This window comes from Anoplophora glabripennis, unplaced genomic scaffold, assembly GCF_000390285.2.
Source record: "Anoplophora glabripennis isolate ALB-LARVAE unplaced genomic scaffold, Agla_2.0 scaffold20, whole genome shotgun sequence".
Classification (NCBI taxonomy): Eukaryota; Metazoa; Arthropoda; class Insecta; order Coleoptera; family Cerambycidae; genus Anoplophora; species Anoplophora glabripennis.
Genome location: NW_019416362.1, coordinates 82,095 through 104,550, shown reverse-complemented (window position 1 = coordinate 104,550; position 22,456 = coordinate 82,095). Strand labels below are relative to the sequence as shown.

General features: G+C 33.7%; 3 protein-coding genes across 3 annotated transcripts; 2 read left to right on the top strand and 1 right to left on the bottom strand.

The window, feature by feature from the left end:
• Positions 1-1,405: 1,405 nt before the first annotated feature.
• On the bottom strand, positions 1,406-7,005 carry LOC108907321 (larval cuticle protein A3A-like). Its single transcript, XM_023454263.1, has 4 exons — positions 6,954-7,005; positions 3,836-4,037; positions 3,371-3,682; positions 1,406-1,529 (listed from the first exon to the last, which is right to left on the bottom strand). Exons 1-4 carry the CDS (start codon positions 6,963-6,965, stop codon positions 1,411-1,413), a joined length of 645 nt encoding a protein of 214 aa, XP_023310031.1. The 5' UTR covers positions 6,966-7,005; the 3' UTR covers positions 1,406-1,410.
• A 6,142-nt stretch (positions 7,006-13,147) lies between these two features.
• On the top strand, positions 13,148-15,827 carry LOC108907311 (cuticle protein 19.8-like; the record flags this gene model as incomplete). Its single annotated transcript, XM_023454260.1, has 2 exons — positions 13,148-13,195; positions 15,048-15,827. Coding segments are annotated over 2 exons (828 nt in total), but the record flags the coding sequence as incomplete, so codon positions are not given.
• A 3,457-nt stretch (positions 15,828-19,284) lies between these two features.
• On the top strand, positions 19,285-20,186 carry LOC108907305 (larval cuticle protein A3A-like). Its single transcript, XM_018710933.1, has 3 exons — positions 19,285-19,296; positions 19,486-19,959; positions 19,998-20,186. The coding sequence occupies exons 1-3, from the start codon at positions 19,285-19,287 to the stop codon at positions 20,184-20,186; spliced, it is 675 nt and encodes a 224-aa protein (XP_018566449.1).
• Positions 20,187-22,456: the final 2,270 nt, after the last annotated feature.

Genomic DNA, 22,456 nt, shown 5'->3' with positions numbered 1-22,456 from the left:
GACCTCACCCCTTTAGACTTCTTTTTGTGGGGATATATGAATAGTGTTGTGTATTCCACGGAAGTACGTGACATCGACCAACTGCGACATCGTTGCAACTCATGCGAGCGAATTGGATACATCGCGCTGAAGCTTGTGTGCAAGCAAATGGTGGGTACATCGAACATCTTCTATGAAAATCAGCAGTTTTCAAACGGTTTTAAAATTACATTATACTCATCACAAATCCGTGTATTTACCTAATCATATGTGAAATTTTGTATTGTTTATTGTTATGGTTCGTTTTTCCAGTAAAATAAATATTTTTTCTTAGAAATACCGGCGAAATTCAGTGGCGTCGAAGGTCTAGGGTTCTTAATGACTGTGTTTCCTGGTATTTCTGCAATCATTTCAGTTTCGTTAATCTACGTTAAGCATGTTAATAATTAACACCCTGTATTTAACCAAGTTAGACAAATAAATGTTAAAATGCAATAATTTAAATAATTTTAACTCTTTGTTTATTTTATTCTTAATTTTGTTGATTTTAAACCCATTATCGAGCATAATTAAAAAATGTTCGATGAAACAGTTCTGTAAACACATTAAATTGAATATTCGTGGGATTTGATAAATCAGTATGAATTGTTTTAACTTGTGCAATGTTTAATTTGCCATAAATTGTGCATGCAAATTTATACAAAATAATGTTATTTGATCTAATTAGCTTTGCAGCTATTTGAATATTTGATTTAATTAATAATAAATACAGAAACAATGCTAACATATTATTTTATAGGTTAGGTAATTTTTGTATTTTGCAAAATAATCCCACTAACAACACGCTTCTGCAGATATTAATATTTTTTGTAGACGTATGTTGTTATACATATACCTACAGAAAACAAGGCAACAAATCAAATTTAAAAAAGTTGTTACGCAAACAATACAAAAGCAAGAAACGAGTGAAAAAATGATTGTATTCTTTTACAATAGAAGTAGTGATCGGAATTTCTCCCTACAAAAACAGAATGTCTGCAATCCGATTAATAAAAATGCTCGCAATTATTAAAAAGTAAGCGGTATTTTTTCATTAGATGAAAACGTGCCCAGGTCCTTTGTTCCTGCCTATCAGGCTTTATTTTTTACCTTTTCAGGTCAAAACCGGGTTCTATATTGTAAAATGCCTTTGGCAGCAATAATCGAATAAAAAAGATGAAAGGTCGAAAATCAAATAATAGTTTTTTAGAAATAATAAGGTTTAAATACTACCAAATATCAAACACAGTAAAAGAAATATTTGCTTTTGATGTATTAAATTTTTACCAACATTAGCTGTAATTTTATGGTTTAGAAAAAAAAAATCGAAATTTGTTGATATAATAAATTATTTAATTTTATGAAAAGTACAAATTGCTTCCAGAAAACCATCTACAAATAATGAGCAGCTTTGTAATGTTGCAGACTTGAATATAGGGTTGGTCTTCCATAACCATAAGTTCCTGCAGAGTATGACAAAGAGACAAGGGGTGAAGTGAACGATGAAATTCCTAAAAAAATAATAGAAAAACCGATTTAGAAAAAAACGCTTGCAATTTTAAAGCAATAAACAACTAATGGCTTTTGCATTTCAAATATAAAAATTACATTTTTTTTAAAACGAACGCATTTTTTGCCATGGAAGATTGCCATGGAACCACTAGTATGTTTTGAGCTGTTAAATTTAGTAAATACATTTTTAAATTCTCTGTTAAGAAAAATGTCTTGTGATAAAAGGGGTTTTATAATCTTTCACCATATTCTAGGCGAAGGACATAATATACAGGGTGGGCCATTAGTGTGAGAAAGTAAAATTTCTTTGTTATTCATAATACAGAAGAAAAGTTTATATAAAAGTTGTACAGAATCAAAAAACCTAAAGGACAAAATCAATTTGAAACATATAGGGCTATTAGTAAAAACGGGACACGCCAAATATTACATTTTTTAGATGGAACACCCTGTATATTTTTAAACATATGGATTTCTGAGAAAATTCTATATATGGCAATTTAAACAGTTTAAGATTTTAGGGCAGGGTTGCCAAGTTATGTAGAAAATTCTTCGAATTTTGGAAAAAACATGACCTCGAGAAGCTGTATTAATGTTCAACTACTAATACTTGAAGCAAAAATATTTGACATAGTTATAGACAAATGTTAGGCAAAGACTCCTACATTAGCTAATATTGATATGTTATACAGGGCATTTTTATAATTCGATCATTTTTAAAAAGTTCAAACTTGATTTATACACATATCAGTCCACTTCAACTTTTATTAAGCATGTTCTACACCTAAAGTTGTTAGTTTTTAAGATATAGCAACATTTCTAGAAACACCTAATTTTTATAATTTTGGGTTGCACGAAATGGCTTTGGAAAAACTGTCACATTGTGTCAACTTCATGTCAGTTCATAATTTATCATTCCATTTTGAGTTAATTTTATTAGTTAATATTTATTTGTGGTAATAAATAATAAAAATTAAGTTTTTTCAGAAATGTTGCTAAAAACTAACAACTTTAGGTGTAGAACATACTTAATAAAAGTTGAAGTGGACCGATATTTGAATAAAATAGAACAATAAAATACAGGGTGTTTGTTCCATTTGAAAAATTTTAGGTCATGTTTAAACTTTCTAAAAATGATCGTATTATAAAAAATGCCCTGTATAAAATATGGATATTAGCTAATATAGGAGGCTTTGTCTAACATTTACCTATAACTCTGTCTAATAATTTTGTTCCAAGTGTTAGTAGCTAAAAGTTAATATAACTACTTCGAGGTCATGTTTTTTCATGACTAAAATGATAAACTGTTTATATTGCCATACATAGAATTTTCTCCGAAATCCATATGTTTAAAAATATATAGGGTGTTCCATTTAAAAATGTAATATTTGGCGTACCCCATTTTTAATCATCGCCCTGTATGTTTCAAATTAATTTTGTAGTTTAGGTTTCTTGATTTTGTTCAACTTTTATATAAACTTTTTTTCTGCATTATGAGTAACCAGGGAGTTATTTTACTTTCTCACACTAATGTATGTATTGGTATAGATAATTTTTTTTTATTGTTTACTTTTCAGAACTACATTGTGGTCAAACTGGTCTTGCGGATCATAAAATTAGTTTAGTAAATTAAATAGACGAACATAAATATGAATTGATTCCAGGACAATATTGTCTATTGTGGAGGTTCGGTGTTCCACAGGGCACAGACATGTACCTTCTCCTTTAATGAATATGATGCCCATACTTTGTTATAAAAGAATCTGTGTATGAGAAATAGAATTTTGTTCAATGAATGTACAATAAAAGAAAAGATTATATTATAAGCAGATGTATTTACCAATGGGAGCTATCAAGTGTGCAACGACAGGAGCGCTGTTATGAACCACGCTGCTGGAGGTGTGCACTAAGGAAGAAATCGAAGCTCCTTCAGGCGATATAGAAGCAACAGGGGTGAACTCAGGTACGGCCTTACTGGATTTGGTTGCCTCAGCAGCTACCAAATGAGCAACGGGTGCTACGTTGGCCACCAAGACGGCATGATTTGGTACCTGGGGAGTTTTTCGGACGACGGCGTTGAATCCGTTGATCGGGTCGGCAGAGTAGTCAACGGTACGACGGGTGCCATCAGGATCATTTAGAGAATAAGAACCTGGAATCATTTATAACCAAAGAAAACAAGGATAACTATTTATTTTTTAAGAATGTTAATATGACGTTGTTATAAGGTGACTTGATAGTTTTCTTCCTACAAATTTACGTCATCACCTTTCTTGAATAAATCACCCTGTATACTCCGCCTTACCGTGAACAACGTCTCCGTTGCGGCTTTCGACTTGACTCTTGCTGTCTCCCGTTAAAGCATCGTGAACGTCGTACCCGTAGGCGTACTGTGGGTTAGGGTCGTAGTCGTTGTCTACGACAGCAGCAGTTATAGGAGCTACGACAGCTGCTGGTTGTAAAATTCCTGCCCGGGCAATGGCAGCGAACGCCGTCAAAGTGGTTATCTGAAAAATGTGTAGGAAATATGTAGGCATATACAGTACGTTCAAAAATTTTATTATTTTACCATCATAAACTGAAAGAAAATAATGGGGTGTTATTTAATTACTTCAAATGTGATTCAGAAGGTTCCAATTTTAAGGAAATCTGTTCTCATGAACTTATGTCCTAAACGACTTAGTTTTCAATATACAGGATGTTAAAATTTTTTTAAAATATCTCATTTGCCCAAATATCTCTAAAAGTGCAAATATTATGCAACTTTTAGTAAATTAATTGCGGTAAAGTAAAATTTACTTAATTTTTATAAAACTATATCAACCGCTGGTGGAAATACTTGAAAAAACTGCCACTGAAGGCCCTAGATTCCATAGTATTTTAAATAAAAGATTCCTTTCACGTTGTTTATAAAGCAGGCCATTTTGAAGTTACTTTTTTTAATTTTAAAATACGTTTCCCAGGTGGTTGAATCGGTTGTTAGTAATTTTAAAACTATGTACCTGTTTATTTTTCAGTATTGTGTCATACTCGTATGTGAACAAACTTTGAAAATTAATAAAAAACGCCAAAAGATTCAGTGAAGAGTTATTTATTTAAAAGGTTGCCTAACCAAGAATCTCCATTGAAAAGAGCAGGCAAATACAAAATACACATCACTATACAGGGTGATTCACAAATGTTGACCAACAATGAAACCTCGTATTCTTTGGTGAATTTGGTAGGTACATATTTTTTTAATATCTCTCACTTTTTCCCCTTTTGGGACTTTTTTTTTAATATTAAAAGTGTCTTTTCAATGTGGTGTTTTTTATATATTATGTGAGGGGTCTTTTCTTTTTTTTCCCTGTGCTTTTTTTTTTTTTTATTTTTTTTTTTATTTTTTTTTTTTTGTTTTTTTCTGCTGCTATTGTTGTTGATGTTGTCTTATTTTTTTTTTTTTTTCGTAGTTTCTTCTGAAGAGAGCGATATGTCTCTCGAAACGTCATGAGTTGTAAATCGACGACGTGGCAACCTGCCCAGAAATCATTCAACCGATATGGTATAATGTTTATTCCATTATTACTTTTTTCTTTTAACTACTCTGAGAACATGGATCATTGTTGGCTAAAATATTAAAAGACGATGTAATAATAGAATAAACATCATACAATATGTCTATCTATGGAACAATTATTTTCGAGGCAATTTTTCATTTTCTGAGGAGTGTTTCTCCAAAAATTTATTTGGATGGCAATGATTATTCTGAGCTTTTGATGACTACATTGCATTGTACTGTTCATATCATCACAAACATAGAGAAAAATGCAGTAAAATTCTTGTATGATAAAGCAAGATTCAAATTTTCGGATCATAAAATTTATATTCAGAAAAGGTTTGTCTGAAGAATTACAATGAACTGGTAATGGGTTTAATATTTGGACAGTTTTTCAAAATATTACTTAATACGTTACGGACAAATTTATCACAAATTCAATTGAAAAATAACACAAAATTCTAAAGACTACATTTATTTATATCTTGTGAATAAAGTAAACATATCTGAAAATCTTCAAGCTTCATTCTAATAAATATTATCGGGGCCATACCGTTTATTAGGATATAATTTCTAACCCACAAAGAGAACTTTCGTGATAAAAAAATTGAATGAAATTTATGAAATAAGTAATTGAGTCCCACCCTGGAATCTCGAAAAAGGTTGGATGTATATGTGCAAAATATATATTTTTTTTTTCATAAATTAACTGATTAGTTTTTTGTTTTAGCAAAAATGTTCGTTTATCTTAAAATTACAGTTTATGACTTTTGAAAAGAGGGTTTTAGTATCAAAATATAAATTTACATGGGTATAACTACGAAAGAAACATAGTTTTGTGAAAAATAAAAAAAATATTTTGCAATCCACGAAAGTTATGGGCCTAAAAATCATCTCCTACAAAAAGGTCTCATGCTTCGTTACGAAAAAAGATCACTTCACTTTTCACGAGCCTCCCCTGACTTCAACATCTTTAAATGTCAGAATCAGAGAACATCAGAACTAGACTAGAAAGTGAGAATTTCAAAAATCCAGAATTTACAAGCCTGAGAGACTAAACTGTTATATTATTCTATGGAATAATACAAAATTTTTTGGAAAAAAATTAAAAAGCTTCAAATCATCCCTTAAAATTTGATGATGGTTGAATATGATGTCTTATATTTGTATGGAGTGTATTTCTATGAACGAGATAAACGAAACAAAAAAAATTTCACATTTTGTTTTAAGTGAATTTGAATTTTGAGTTTTTCGAAACTTACTACGAATGATCTACCTACTTTCTGGTTGGGCAATTTGTAAAATCAACCCGTTGACTGTTCCTTTTGGCACAAGGGGTATTTGTTTAAAAAATATTTTTTTCAGTCTGATAGAAATACAACTAAATAAAAACAGAAAATGTCACAAATACATAATTATAGAAAATGACTGCATATATTGTATTTAAAACAAAACAATCCTAGTAATTTTTTTGTGAAAAATATACAGACTCAATGTCAAAAGTTTCATATAAATATAAATTTGGTTTAAATAATTACATGTCTTGCAGTAAGAAGAATTACTATATTTTTTTAATTTTAATGTTCTACGTTCTTTTGTTTTTGAAATGTAGTATTTTATTCTATAGCATATGTTTCAGAAGCGTCTAAAATTAACATCTTGATGAACGAATTTATTTTAGTTTCATTTAAAAGCATGGTAAATTTTCTGATGACATTCTCATATCAGGAGAGTATCAGCCTTAATGATCTTATTATTAAAATGGATATCATACGTTAATATTTAATAAGGAAGCTCATTCAGCGACCTTTAGTTTCGGCAAAACGTGAAACAAACCACTAATCACCACAATTAAACAGACAATTGATGCGAAAACAATAGCACTAACCTTGAGAAACATCTTACGGGATACGTGGTCAGTACCAACTACGACTACTTCGACTTAGGCAAATACTGGCCAGGAACCCGGTAGCTAGTTTATATAGGTCGGATCTAAGCCATCTTTGACCACTTTGCACGTAGGAGGGATACGGCCCTTATGGCAAAACAGAAAAAAGTGACGAGAGTAATGAGGCTGGCTGTTGTAATGTTTCGAGTTTTTCGCTGCGGCCGATTCAAACTAGTACTGGAGAGACTTCAAGATAATATATTTTATTTTTAAAAAGTACATAAACTTAATATTCCTATTAGACCTGTTGTAAGTTTCGTTAATGCCCCTCGTTGTTTTAAATAAAAAATTACTAGTTCATTTCGTTTAGAAGTGTTAAATTAGCTTGTACTATTAACAATTTAATTGAATTAGTTGTCTGTTCAATGTCCCAATAATGTTTTAATGGTTATGGTTTTATGGTAATGTAAGTACTCATGAATATTCCTAGCAAACGAGCTTTAAAAGTTTTTAAAATTTGAAATGATAAAAATGTTGATTTCTTTTACGTCTTTGTTAAGATTTTTTACCTTTTTTCAATTTTAATAATAAAATTTATAAACATACTACGGGTTTAGCTATGGGCCATTCTCTTCCTTTTCGGACAGAACTCGAACAGATCAACTGATTTCAAATTATCCTTTTCAACATAAAATGTCAGCTATTCAAAATTACGTTCAAAGATTGTTAAATATACCTATAAATCAAAACAATTTTGATAATGAGATTAGCAGTTTGCAATAATCTTGTATTAATAAAAGTTTATTTCGGAATATTGTCCATAAGACGATGAAAAAAAAATTGTATAATAAACATTGAAATCTGGACTACAATTTGGAAATTATTAATTTCACTTTCGTTTAAAGTCATACCATCTATTAAGGGAGGAAATAGATTTAGAAGCCACAAATTTTCATCATTTTCGGGAATTTTTTTGGATAGAAAAAAAAGGGGTATTATTTTTTTAACTTTGGGGTTTTTTAATAATATATAAAAGATTAAACACGGATTTTTTTAAAGTACCTACTGTTTTGTATAGTACGAGGGTGGTCTGAAAAGTTTCCGACCTAACAAAGATACAAGATATTTTTTCAGATTTTTTTTTTAATTTTTCAACATAGTCTCCTTATAACTCTACACACTTCTCCCAGCGATGCTCCCATCTCTGTAACCCGTCCAAATAGTACTCGGCGTTTTTCTCTGCAAAATAATTGTTCACCAAAGGGAACAAAAAGAAGTCGCTTGGGGCTAGATCTGGTGAGTAAGGCGGATGGTCAAGTAGTTCAAACCGTAATTCGTGGATTTTCGCCATGGCAGCCGCTGAGGTGTGAGACGGTGCGTTGTCTTGGTGAAACAGGATTTTCTTTTTCTGCAAATGTGGCCGTTTTTCCGCAAGTTCTGTCTTCAGCTTGTCAAGTAATGATTCGTAGTATGATCCTGTAATGGTTTTTCCTTTTTGAAGATAATCGATTAAAATGACTATCCCAAAAAACAGTCGCCATCACTTCCCCAGCCGAAAAAACAGTTTTTGTTTTTTTCGGAGCCGGTTCCCCCGTTGCAGTCCACTGTTTGGACTGTATTTTTGTTTCGGGCGTATAATAGTGTATCCAAGTTTCATCTACAGTACTTAATCGGCGCCAAAACTCGGATTTATTGCGCCTAAACTGCGCCAACAGAACGTTGGAAATGTTCATTCGAACACGTTTTTGGTCTAACGTGAGCAAACGCGGCACCCAACGCGCGGACAGCTTTCTCATGTTTAAATGTTGATTTAATATGTGACAAACACGTTCTTTTGACATGTTCATAACCTCTGCTATCTCTCTCACTTTAATTCGGCGGTCGTCTAGCACCATTTGGTGAACTTTGGCGATGTTTTCGTCGGTAGTTGCAGTTTTTGGACGTCCCGAACGTTCATCGTCTCCCAAACTCCGTAGTTTTTTTGCCTTCTGATCACGAATCCGGTATCAGAATTGAGCTAACACATCACAGGAATTTCCTAACCTCAAAAAACAGGTCAAAAATAGCTAACATTCACGAAAAAGTGCTAGGAAAAATACATTGATGTTTCTTTTTCTAACCTCAAAAAAAAAACGGGTTAATAAAGGTCAGATATTTATAACGCATTTTCAAAAAATAACAGATTCGCGCCAAATTTGGTATACAGGGGTTTTCGGGGTTGCTGATCACAGATCCAAGGTCAATTCGATATGGCGGACCCAGGATGGCCAACCAAATTTTCAAAAAATAACACATTCGCGCCAAATTTGGTATAAAAGTGTTCGGGATCGCTGATTACGAATTCGAGGTCAGAATTGCGAAATTCACTTTGTAATATATTTGTTTACTCTATCATGTTCCTTCTATTTTTCGGTTATAGTTTGTTCTCTTTTCTGGAAAAGATCTATTCACGAGTTTTCTGCCTAATCTCAGGTAAAAAAGTACATAGGTAATTGTTAAATTTTTAATAACGAATTTTGTAAATCTGATCTTGGATTAGTGACCCCAAAAACCTCCGTGTACCAAATATGGCGCGAATGTGTTATTTTTTGAAAATTTGGTTGGCCATCTTGGATCCGCCATCTTGAATTTTGCAAAATTGACCTCTGATCCGTGATCAGCGACCCCAAAAAACCCTCATATACCAAATTTGGCGCGAATCTATTATTTTTTGAAAATTCGTGATATCTGATCTTAATTGACCCGTTTGAGGTTAGAAAAAGAACCATCATTTCTGACCGCAGATTCACGTTCAGCGGGGTCTTAGCCATATAAATGAAGATTTGAATAAACAAAATTTTTTTTTTTGTATTTTTCCTAGCACTTTTTTCTGAATTTGTGCTATTTTTGAAATGTTTTTTGAGGTTAGGAAATTCCTGTGATGTGATAGCTCAATTCTGACACCGGATTCGTGATCAGGAGGCAAAATACTACAGATAACATATATCGCATGAAAAGTACAGACAGCTTTTTTTTTGTATATGGCTGTTATTATTATCAAAAAAAATGTATACAGGGTGTTCGTAAATAAGTGTCGCAACGGAAAACTGTAAATTCCTCTAGAAAAAAGAAACATATTTTTCCTCTTTCATTTTTCTCTCCAGGCTTTCGTTTTCGAGATACAGGGTGTCAAAACTTTAATTTTTTTTTTAGTTTTTCGCCAATATCGTAGGAATCGTTTGAACTACAGGACTGAGCTTTTGTACACACATTACCACTATTAATAGCTATACTTTTTCGCACCCTTCTCGAATTAATTGGACGTGCCAGTGGTGGAGATTTTAAGGTATCGTAAGGGTTTTTCCCCCCCTAAATTTTACGCCACTGGAAAAATTGACTTTTGACAGCAAATTCTAAAGCGCCAATGAATTTTACACAATAAGAGTTCTCTTGGTTCATTGCTCTAAAGTCAACCGTTTTCAAGAAAAATGACTTTTTATGAACAAAAGCAAACATTTTGCTAACGTTTCGAAAATCTTTTGTAATTCAAAAAATAGGTAGTAATAATTAACAATTTTAACGAAATTTAACAACAGATAGGATTTTAACTTTTTTTTATCAATTTGGCGAGTAAAATTTACAGAAACTGTTCAAAATTACGTCCGTTGGCTTGAATGCACGCATTACATCTTCTAATCATGTTTCTTTCTGCCGCTGCGGCTTCACCTCTATCGGTCAACTTTTCGATAGTATTGACATGGAACGTTAGCAAAAATGTTTGCTTTTGTTCATAAAAAGTCATTTTTCTTGAAAACGGTTGACTTTAGAGCAATGAACCAAGAGAACTCTTATTGTGTAAAATTCATTGGCGCTTTAGAATTTGCTGTCAAAAGTCAATTTTTCCAGTGGCGTAAAATTTAGGGGGGGAAAAACCCTTACGATACCTTAAAATCTCCACCACTGGCACGTCCAATGAATTCGAGAAGGGTGCGAAAAAGTAGCTATTAATAGTGGTAATGTGTGTACAAAAGCTCAGTCCTGTAGTTCAAACGATTCCTAAGATATTGGCGAAAAACTAAAAAAAAATTAAAGTTTTGACACCGTGTATCTCGAAAACGAAAGCCCGGAGAGAAAAATGGAAGAGGAAAAAAATGATTCGTTTTTCAAGAGGAATTTACAGTTTTCCGTTGCGACACTTATTTAGGAACACCCTGTATACTATAATAAGTTCCATTCCCATTTTTCTTTCATTGATATTATTTAAAAAAACGTAGGACATTTCATAATGATTATACATATATCTGACGAGCCCATAGAAGCGAATCAAACGAATAATGTAAATAAAATAAAAAGATAATTAGGCAATTGTTGACATTTTCATGGACACCTTTTGTTCATTCACACAGTGATTGACGAATTTTAATATAAAACAAACCACAGTTTCCGCAATATTTTCAACTACCGAAGTTATATCATATAGTATAAATTATATATAATGCAATACGATGGAATTTAATCTGTTTTGCATATAAATTAGCAGTAATGAATGGATGTACGGAGTATATTTTGTGCCAAAATATCACAAAACGCATTCCCAAATAAAAGAACTGGTGCTATCTCCGCAAAATTTTATGATTTATACGCCTTTTAAATAAATAACTACATTTGTGGTTCAAAATTACATGTTTCCAGCATTTTGGGCAGAGAGGTATTTTGTGTGTAACAAAAAGCATAGCCATGATTTATGTTTATATCGACATTTATGGTATACATTTAAAAAAAAACCTGTTGAAATATAGCTTTTGTGTTTAAACACGAAGTCACAACATTACCTATTATTTACAATTCAGAGAATTTTTTTGCCGCATTTAAGTTTGCAGAGAAAAAAAAGTTAACGAAATAAACAAGTAGAGTTTTTTCACATTTTATTTTAAGCGAAGTCAATATTATTGTTTTTAATTCCTGCTATTGTTACAAATAATCACAGACCAACAAAATTTAACTTTTTTTTGGAAGCAGAAACTTGAATCTATATTCCGAAGGATTTAGGTGTGCTGAATCCGAATCTGGCAGCAGAATTGCTCTATCACGTCAGGTTTTTGAGATATCCTAACCTAAAAGTGCAAAATACACTGTTTTTCGTCACATTTGAGGTTATGTAGTAATGTCATCTATTCTTTTTCAAAAAACTAATACATTGAATCCAAAAGTACCCTCCTTCGAATGCCGTTGAGTTTGCTCAAATATCTTTTTTTTTTTTGTTGAGATATCACATGTTGAAATTTTTAAGCTTCTCAGTTTCTTAATATGCGAAAATCCACTAAGGATCCCTTAGACATCAAGCACTTGATTGCAATTCAGAAACTTCATACCCATACGGTTTGTGGGTTTGGAGTTGGTGGGCTTGGGGTTTGTAAGCTTGGAGTTTGTAGGTTCGGGTTTTGTGGGATTGGGGTTTGTGGGTTTAGGGATTTGGAGTTTGTTAGTTTGAGTTCGTATGTATTGAAGGTTTCTGAGTATGAAGTTTCTGAACTGCAATCAACTGTTTGACATCTAAGGGATCCTTAGTAGATTTTCGCATATTACGAAACTGATAAACTTAGAAATTTCATCATGTGATATCTCAACGAAAACAAAGATATTTGAGCAAACTCAACGGCATTCCAAAGAGAGAGCCTTGTATTTTTAAATTATATGTATTTTTTTTGAAAAATAATAGATGGCATTACTACATAACCTCAAATATGACGAAAAACAGTGTTTTTTGCACTTTTAGGTTAGGATATCTCAAAAACCTGACGTGATAGAGCAATTATGCGGCCATATTCGGATTCAGCGCACCAAAATCCTTCGGGAATGCATATTAGTGTGTCTGCTTCTTGACCCTTGTTCACCTGTGTATCAGTGTCTATGTTTCTTAGTAGTTCTTTTATTAAAAAAAAAATTACAAATCTAACCTCGTAATCTGCTGGTACTAATGCTTGAACACTTTGTATTTGTGGGATACATTTGAATCCTGTATAATATGGCCATACTGTTGATTGGGATACCCCAAACACTTGTGGAACACAGCTTTTGACAAACTTTTAACCTGAAAACATACAGGGCGAAACTGCTATTGCATAAACCTAGGCCATTTTAAACACTGGTAGGACTGATGTAAACAATAAACCTCAGTAATAAGAGCACTACGAAAATCACAGTAATACTAAATCTGCTACCTGAAACGATATATGGAAAAAAAAGAAAAGCCAAAGAAATTTGTATGTTAAAGTGTGTATAATTTTTTTTTTTATTATTAAAATCTTAGCTGAGCGCTTTCGACTACATAGTCATCATCGGAGCTATTCCTAAAATATCAACAAGAGGTTGAAATGACATTATATAAAGCAAAAAATTTTTACTTACGTTAAATTTTAGATACCAAAAAATATTTAGGAAACGTTGAAAATCTTAATAAGTTTGACTTAACACGTGGAGTGAAATAAAGTGAGGTTATTTCACTCCACGTGTTCGACATNGTTTTCACTTAGTTGGTAATCCTTAGAATTGTAGAATGTCAATTTTCAATTTCATTTAACATTTAACCTCACTTTATTTCACTCCACGTGTTCGACATTGTTAGTCAATTTCTGTTTCTTTCTCTTGTTATTTACCAGTAATTGATGTTATATTTAATGTTGTATATTGTTATGTCGAACTTATTAAGATTTTCAACGTTTCCTAAATATTTTTTTGTATCTAAAATTTAACGTAAGTAAAAATTTTTTGCTTTATATAATGTCATTTCAACCTCTTGTTGATATTTTAGGAATAGCTCCGATGATGACTATGTAGTCGAAAGCGCTCAGCTAAGATTTTAATAAAAAAAATAAATAAAATTATACACACTTTAACATACAAATTTCTTTGGCTTTTCTTTTAATCACCGAAGTGTGTACTCAAGATACAGTCGTTATTTTTTAAGATATATGGAAAGACTTAAAATGCATTTTAATAAGTACAATATAGTTGTCCAGCTACGTAGTACTGTCAGATACAACAATTTCAAAAATTTGTTTGTCGAAATTCGTAAATATTTTATTATAACTTTTTTGGTGATATCGATCCTATTTTTAATGGCCACAAAGTTGTCCGTATAATTTGCTCTGTATATGCTTTTGAAATTCATCAGAAAAAAAAAATTGATACTTCGATAAATCATATGGAACATTTATACTCAAAGTTTGCAAAAATAAAAAATATAACTGAAATATTAAGATCTTGTGAATAAGAAAAACACGCAAGCCATACGAAAAGCAGGGGCTTACCTTCACTTTTTTTAATACAACTACAAAAACGATAAATTTGATTATCAAAAATAATACGATTAGGTTTTTTTTTCGACGCATTAGTATTGTTATCAACAGGTAGTGAAATTCGTCGTCCGTTACGAAACGTCGATCGCAAATAGCTTACATAAAGATGGCCAAAATGTTGCCGACATCCTTTTGGGGAAAAAATGGTGCAATTACGAACGGGCCAATTGATATTCGAGCGCTGTCCCTATTGGAAAGTTAAGACCCTATAAAAGTCTAAGCGTAACCGGGTTCTGGTATCAGTCGATCTACATTGACATCCTCTAACGCTCAGCCATGGCATTCAAGGTAGGTGCGAAAAAATGTGCAGAGATAACGTAAATCTTCTTTATTACAACACAGTTAAAGTGTCAGGATAGTAACGTTTGCAGCAGTGCCAGTGATAAAGATAAGAGTTGCCGGTGTGTGTCGTACTAAGTGTACTCCGAGGAACAGGATTCATTTTTGTTGTAGCAGGAAGGGAAGTCGGTAGTAGATACGGGGTTGCGCGAAATGTTCTTAATTTAAGGAGCTGCCTCAGGGTCGTTGACTTATTATTTTTTGGTGTCGAAAAGTCTTTTCGAAAGAATTAATGAACAAACAATTTAACATTTCTAATTTTCAGTGTTCAAAGCCTCAAAATTTCAATTTTTAACAAAACAATATCGAAAAAACATTGTGCAGACTTTCCTAAACTTCAGTCCTTCAAAAAAATTTGCTCACAGCAAAATATATCCTATTTTCAGTTCAGAATAAAACGTATGTTGTCTCTTTTCAGTTGGTGATATTAGCTGCGATAGTAGCCGTATTCAGGGGCGGAGTAGTAGGGGCATCAGTAGTGGCAGCACCTCCAGCGGTATTGGCGAAAATCTCCGACGCTACGATAGACCCAAATCCACAATACTCCTTCGCCTACGACGTCCAGGATGCACTTACGGGCGACTCTAAATCCCAGGTGGAGAGCCGCGCCAACGGCGTTGTCAGAGGGCAGTACTCACTCGCAGACCCAGACGGTACAAGGAGAATCGTCGACTACTACGCTGATCCCATCCACGGCTTCAACGCTGTAGTCAGGAAGGCGCCCCAAGCCGTAGTAGCCCCTGTAGTCGCCAAGGCTGCGCCTGTAGTAGCCGCACCTGTTGCGCCAGTGGTAGCTAGAGCTGCACCTGTGATTGCGCCAGCGCCAGTGGCAGCACCTGCACCTTGGCTTACCAGAGCTGTGGCTGCGCCTCTCTTGTCCAGAGCTGTTGCCCCAGGATTTGCCCCACTAGCCGCCCCGGCCCCGTTAGGTGTTGCCCCAGGATATGCCCCACTAGCCGCCCCGGCCCCGTTAGGTGTTGCCCCAGGATATGCCCCACTAGCCGCCCCGGCCCCGTTAGGTGTTGCCCCAGGATATGCCCCACTAGCCGCCCCGGCCCCGTTAGCTGTTGCCCCAGGATATGCCCCACTAGCCGCCCCGGCCCCGTTAGCTGTTGCACCAGGATTTGCCCGAGTAGCTGCTCCCCTAGCAGCGGCGCCACCTCTCGCGAGAGTGGCTTCGCCATATGCTTATTGGTAGATCCCATTGACTGATACAATGTAGTGTAGCCATTTTTTTGTACTGTAAATAATGATGTTGTAAATAATAACCAATAGCTCAATATTTAATAAAATATGCAATTCCTTTATGGTTTCTTTCAATATAACCCATAGCAAAATATTCTCTAAAGAGTTAAGTAAGAAACTTTTTTACATACTTGTGCCGTTAACTATTGAAGAAGTGAAAGCACCAAAACGCCTACTGATTTTTAAATAGCAACAAATGTATTCAATAACGGTTATGGCATAAATGCGTAACCAATTTTTAATTTCTCGCACGTGTTTAATATGTAATTAGAATGCATTTTATTTAACTTCGATTATCATTCATATAAAGAAAAAAAGAAACTACTATAGTATGTCTACATGCTTTTCTTTTTCCTTTTTAGTTAAATATTTTTTATTACATAACAAACTTAAACATCGGGCCTAATATGGTACCTTGAGGCACCCCAAAATACACAAAAATTTTAGAAACAAGAACTGTTCATGTTAGCTACAGTAATAACATCTTTCACACTGTATTTGTTCTATTATTATCATACTAATAATAATACTTGCTCATGATTCCAGCAACTATATACAAGAGAACCATTCTTTTAATAAATTATACGTATTGCATGGAAAAGGCTCCATTCAACGCAAAAGCTCCATTAATCAAAAAATTATGCTGTCAAAAAATAGCTGGTTGTGGATATTTTCTCTATACTGTTATTATTTTAGTCGTTTGGAAATATAGGGCTTCTGCCCCTTAACAAAAATTGGGGTAAATGTAATGCCGATAACATCTAGCAAATGGTAATAAAATTAACTCTCAAAGAAGTTTTTATGGCATGAAAATGTAGAGGCCTCCAGAAAAGATAAATTAGTAATTAGATAAAGTAGTATTATTACCTTGTTAATTACTATTCCGTATCTTGAAAACTACGCCCAGAAAACTATTTTCTTCGGTTAAAGGTAAAAGAAATGGATTGTAAGGATTGTTCACTCAAACTCTTACTGATTTATAACATTTCGTACCTCCTAAGATTTTCTTTAATTATTGTTTTATATGTTTTCAGACTATTTTAACCCTTAGAACTCAACGCAAGTCGCTCAAAACGTAAGTTATTAATATTTAAAACTCCTACAATAAACCCATTAATAGAAAAATTGCCAAGGGATGCAATTTGAGAAATACGAAATTTCCTTTGATTTTTTCCCCAAATTTCTTTTGATGTCACCTCACGAAATAATTATAATAATGCTTCAAAATATCCAAAATAAAATTGTCAGCTTTAGAATCTTTAAAAAAAATCTATCAAAATGACTTTAAATATGTAAATCGATATTAATCGTTTTAAAGTCCGAAAGTTTCAAATAATTTATACAAATTTTATTAAAAAAACAACGACAAATTACCATATAATCACAAAAAAAAATAAAAGAAAAGCATCCATCCAAAATACATAAAAATTTGTCGAATCAGCTTTAAAATCTTCATCAAAATATGTCAAAATAAACCGTAATAACTTCAAAAAATAACTAAAGTGAATCAAAACAGTTTTAAAATACAGAATACATTCAAAATGCTTTAAAATATTTCAAATCAGTTGTCAAATACTGTAAGCTGTCAAATAGAAGAATAGAACCCTTCAAATTTGGTGTTAAATACATTAAAATGGATTAAAATGTTTTAGAAAATAAATAAAAAACCCAAAATGCAATGACATAGCACTTTAAGTACATCAGTAAAATGCCTGGTCAAAAACCAGTAGAAAGCTTAAACATTTTTCAAAATAGTTACTTGATATTTCTAACACCATTTTCATGTATTTTGAAGTTTTTTTATAATTTGAAGGTGTTTTCCAAAGCCATTTTTATGCATTCTGGGGCCATTATGATGTACTTTGACTCATTCTATAACTATTTTGAATCTGATTCGATAAATTTTGAAGTATCGAGAGGACAACACATTATTTGGTATCAATCTCTCACATTAAGCCAAACCAAGTTTTCTCCATCGCACTATGAGCGGTGTAACCTAAGTATGTTAAAATATAAGTGGGGTATTCCTGAGTCAATTATAAGAAAAAAAGTTTATATCTATAAACCTTTGTCCGGAAATGTTTCGTTTCTGAGATACAGCTGGGGTGTTGAAATTAAAATGAAATAAAATCATTATTACAAAGGCTTCCCACTGATTAAGTGTGACATAACAAATTTTTATTTGGATACGCAGTAAACAAGCGTATAGCCTACTTTTGAACATAAAATTCTCAACAACTTCATTTAACGCCCAAGGGACTTTGCAGAAATTTGCAAATTTCTCGAAAACGGTGGCTTCTAGCGTTGTAAGGAAGTGTACCTTTTTTGCTTAAAAAAGGTGTAGGAATATGGTTTATTCATAAAAAGTCTTCTGTCAAAAAAGTTATGGCAAAGTAAAATTAATAATAATGCTGCACAAAAATTAATATAAATCATGATTTCTCAGCTCAAAAAACCCTCGGTTACCAAATTTTGTGCGAAAAATTTATCTTTCGTAAAAGTTATTTAAGAAAATCGAAAATAAAATTTTGATTTCAACACCCTGTATCTCAGAAACGAAGCATTTCCGGACAAAGGTTTATTAGATTTTTTTTTTTGGATTTACTTCGGGATTCCTCCCTTTAATTTTTTTAACGTACTTAGGTTACACCCTGTAAAAATTTTTAGTTAAATCAGAGAGGCTGACACATTTGACACTATTTGAGACATAATGCAATTAAAGATTTCGTGAAAAATTACAAAAATTTGTCAAAAACAACCAGTGAGAATTATTATTTAAACAGTTCAACATTTTGCATGAAAGACAATTTGATTCATCTTGTATCTGTTTTTATTTTCACAAAATAAACTATTATACACCTGCAACATCATAGCTTCTATGAATATTGCAGCAGAATACTAAACTAAAGATGTTACGGACACATAGAACACTATCGTTTGGAAAGAGAGGCTATAAACGATGCATTTTAATGCATTGTTCTGTAAAAATGAAGCCTGGCTGTATTTCGTTTTACTAATGGTCGAGACGCTGACATTTTTCAAACGCGCGACGAGGAATGCTTGCCTTGAGCCTAAATTCACTCTTTCAGAAGAAAGAGTCGGCCATCTTATCACCTAATCAGTTTTCACGTGCTGACTGCGGCACCCAACTGAAATACTAATGATCCCTTAACGCGCATCAGATTGCAGCAGAGTTTGAAGAAAACGTCGCCAACAATTAAATAATATGATGTCAAGTACGAGGCTTAACCCAAAAAAATACACTTTGAGATGGCTAGGGGGTTGCAACATTAATTAGTATTCCATCGCGATTGAATATTAGTTATGAAACGGACGAAGTCTGTATATAAAGGGGGATCATCTCTGGAGAGTTATCAGTCGATCTCCAGTGATCAAAGAAGATAACCAGAATGGCTTACATGGTAGGTTGTAGTGAATAATAGTAAGGTTTTTTGGGAGTGCTACAAATTGTGCAGTTCTCAAGTGATATATATCTTATAACTACTCTTTATAAACAGTGATTGGTTTAAACAAAAATGTGTGAGCAAAACTTAAAAGTATTTTAATATTTTTTTTTAATTTTGATATTGATACAATTTCACGTTTTGCAGTTCTTGATTCTATCCGCCGTGTCAATCGCCGTCAAAGGTGGGGTAGTTCCAGCCGCTCCAGTCGCAGTTGGCGCCCCTGTAGTAGCCGCCCCAGTCTTAGCCAAGGTCTCTGACGCCACCGTCGACCTCGCCCCTCAATACTCCTTCGGCTACGACGTCCAAGACGCTCTGACGGGCGACTCCAAGAGCCAGATCGAAACCCGCAACGGAGACATCGTCAGAGGTCAATACAGCCTGAACGATCCTGATGGCACTCGTCGTATCGTGGATTACACTGCTGACCCCGTCAACGGCTTCAACGCTGTTGTCAGGAAGGCTCCTTTACTAGCTGCGCCAGCTGTACCAGTTGCACCAGCCGCAGCTGTACCAGCTGTGGAACCTCTGGCAGAACCTGTGGACGTGGAGGTCGTAGCAGCCGCTCCTGCCAAGTCCGTAGCTGCGCCGTTGGTAGCCAAGGCTATAGCTGCTCCTTTGGTAGCTAGACCCGCTCCTGCTGTTGCTGCTGAGCCAAGGCTATAGCTGCTCCTTTGGTAGCTAGACCCGCTCCTGCTGTTGCTGCTGCTGCTGCTCGCGTAGCTGCCCCTCTGGTAGCTGCCCCCGCTGCCCCTGTGGTTGCAGCTGGACGTCTCGTGGCTGCTCCTGCCTTAGCTTACTCTTATACCAGTTTTGCTTCACCTTTCGCCGCTTACACTGTGTTCTAAGTTTGTGATTCGTCACATGTACATAATGTAAATAAAATGAGCTATCAGAAATACTGGTGCATTTTTTAATAGTACCAACATTAATTCCAATTATTCGGATATTACGTAATAAGGTAAATACCGCAAATTTTCGCAGGATCAATTCAATGATTTTCTTTCTCTTTAATTTGCTTTAAAATTTATCTTATCGATATAGTATTGTTACTGACAGTAATTTGTATTTCCAACTTTTGTCAAGCTTTGCAGTCTTCTGTGGCTTTCTTCTTTATTTATTATTCCTTCAGAAATATGTCAATGTAGAGACCTTTACTAGGTGCGACGGTAGCCGAACTGTCAAGGCCTGACCACTGAGCTAAGGCAAGGGCAAGCTGGTATTACCGTAGTGGGTTCGAGACCAGCACGCGGTGGAAAAATTTGAAATAATTTTTCTCTCGTACCTATGGATGCTTCTGTTTGTTAAGGTGGATGGTAGTGTAGGTTAGTAGATAAAAAGGGCTAAGCATGGCCTAATTGCTTGTAAGTCTCATTATAAGGTACTATATTTTCAAGGTAGGCAAATATTCATTCGAGGTTTACCATGGTAAATTCAAATATTAAATTATTGTAGAAAGGCCACAAGAGTCCACAGTAAATGCTCCAAGAAAGTTCGAAATAAGCCTTAATAATAATAATAATTAACCGGTCTAGTAACGTATACTTTGCATTTTAAGTATCCCCACAAGAAATAATCTAGGGCTGTCAAATCAGGCGATCTGGCTGGCCACTCAATCGGCCCCCTTCTCCCTATCCAACGATTCGGGAACAGCTCATCTAAATAAGCACGGACAGGTGTTGCATAATGGGGAGGTGCATCATCTTGTTGAAAGAAAATGTCAATGTTAATTTAGAAGATTTAAAAGCAAGAATTCGTCACGAGATACATCGTATACCTCCTGAAGTTATTGATAATGTCCAAAAAGAATTTATTAATCGTCTTGGCTACTGTCAGGCAGCCAACGGTGCACAATTTGAACATTTAATTTAGTTGATTTTTACATAATCATTATCATTTTCAGTATTGTGCAAATTAAATTTTAAAATCTTCAAACTTTATTTTCTTGAAATTTTTGTTATGTAAAACCATAATTTTTCATGATCTGTGTATATAGAATGGCTCTTTCAAATGGCATGGTCAAAATTGGGGGTTGCTATTTAAAAAAATTGTCGATGACGTCATATATCGAACAACGATGACGTCACAAATATGGGTCGTATGTGAAAAAGTGCCTTTTTTAAAAACAAAATCGACGTGCCAGGGGATTTTTTCGAAAACTTCTCAATTTAAAAAATAATGAATTTATTCGTTACTTTTCGAAAGCACTGTATATTCATTCCATTTAAAAAAAGTATTTTCTTTAGCTTAATGATTTCCATTATTCAATTGTTTTTTCTAATACTGTATTATAAAAATTCATAGAAAAAGCTAAAACTTTTGTATTAAAAACTTTTTTGTAATTTCAATAATAAACTCACAATAAGTTGTCAGATTATAGTGACTAACCCTGTACAATTATCCTGACATTAGGTTTTTTAAGAGAAAATTGGAAAAGTGAAAAACAACTCAATAATATGTTTAGCTCAGTTTTAAATGAGAAAAGGTCAAAGCTCTAGAAAAAAATTGTAAACGCAGAACTTCCAGATAAAAGATCTTAATAAATATTTACTAATTGAGGAAAATATTATCTTTTATTTTATTTTTCATTGCCCACTGAGCAAATACTGAACATCACCATTTACATTAAAAATAACGTAGAAAAACTCGTACCTAAGTCATAGTTTGGAACATTTATTTTCATTCGAATAATAGCTTGTACAGAATCTTCATAAAAGATTACAAGCCACTTGATCGCCGAGCATAGGCAACCAACATGGCACGACTGCTATTGTCAACTAAAAATCCCTAAATCTCAAAGTCACCAATAATAATGATTCGTTTACAATGAACAATGACAAACCGTTACTTCTACGCTGGAGATAATGCGATCGCTGATTGGTTGAATAAAGTCTCGTGAAAAATTACACCAATCACCAATCTTAATGTTGTTCTAATAATTTTTAATTTTACAGAAATATAATTGCCAACGTAAAGGAAATAAAATTCCTGTTTCAAACAAAATTACTGGTCACGTGGCTTGTAGTCATTTATGAGGCTCTGTATTATATATAAACAAAAATAAAACTCTTGTCTAATTTTCTTTATTTATTGAACAAACAATACATCTATCACAGCT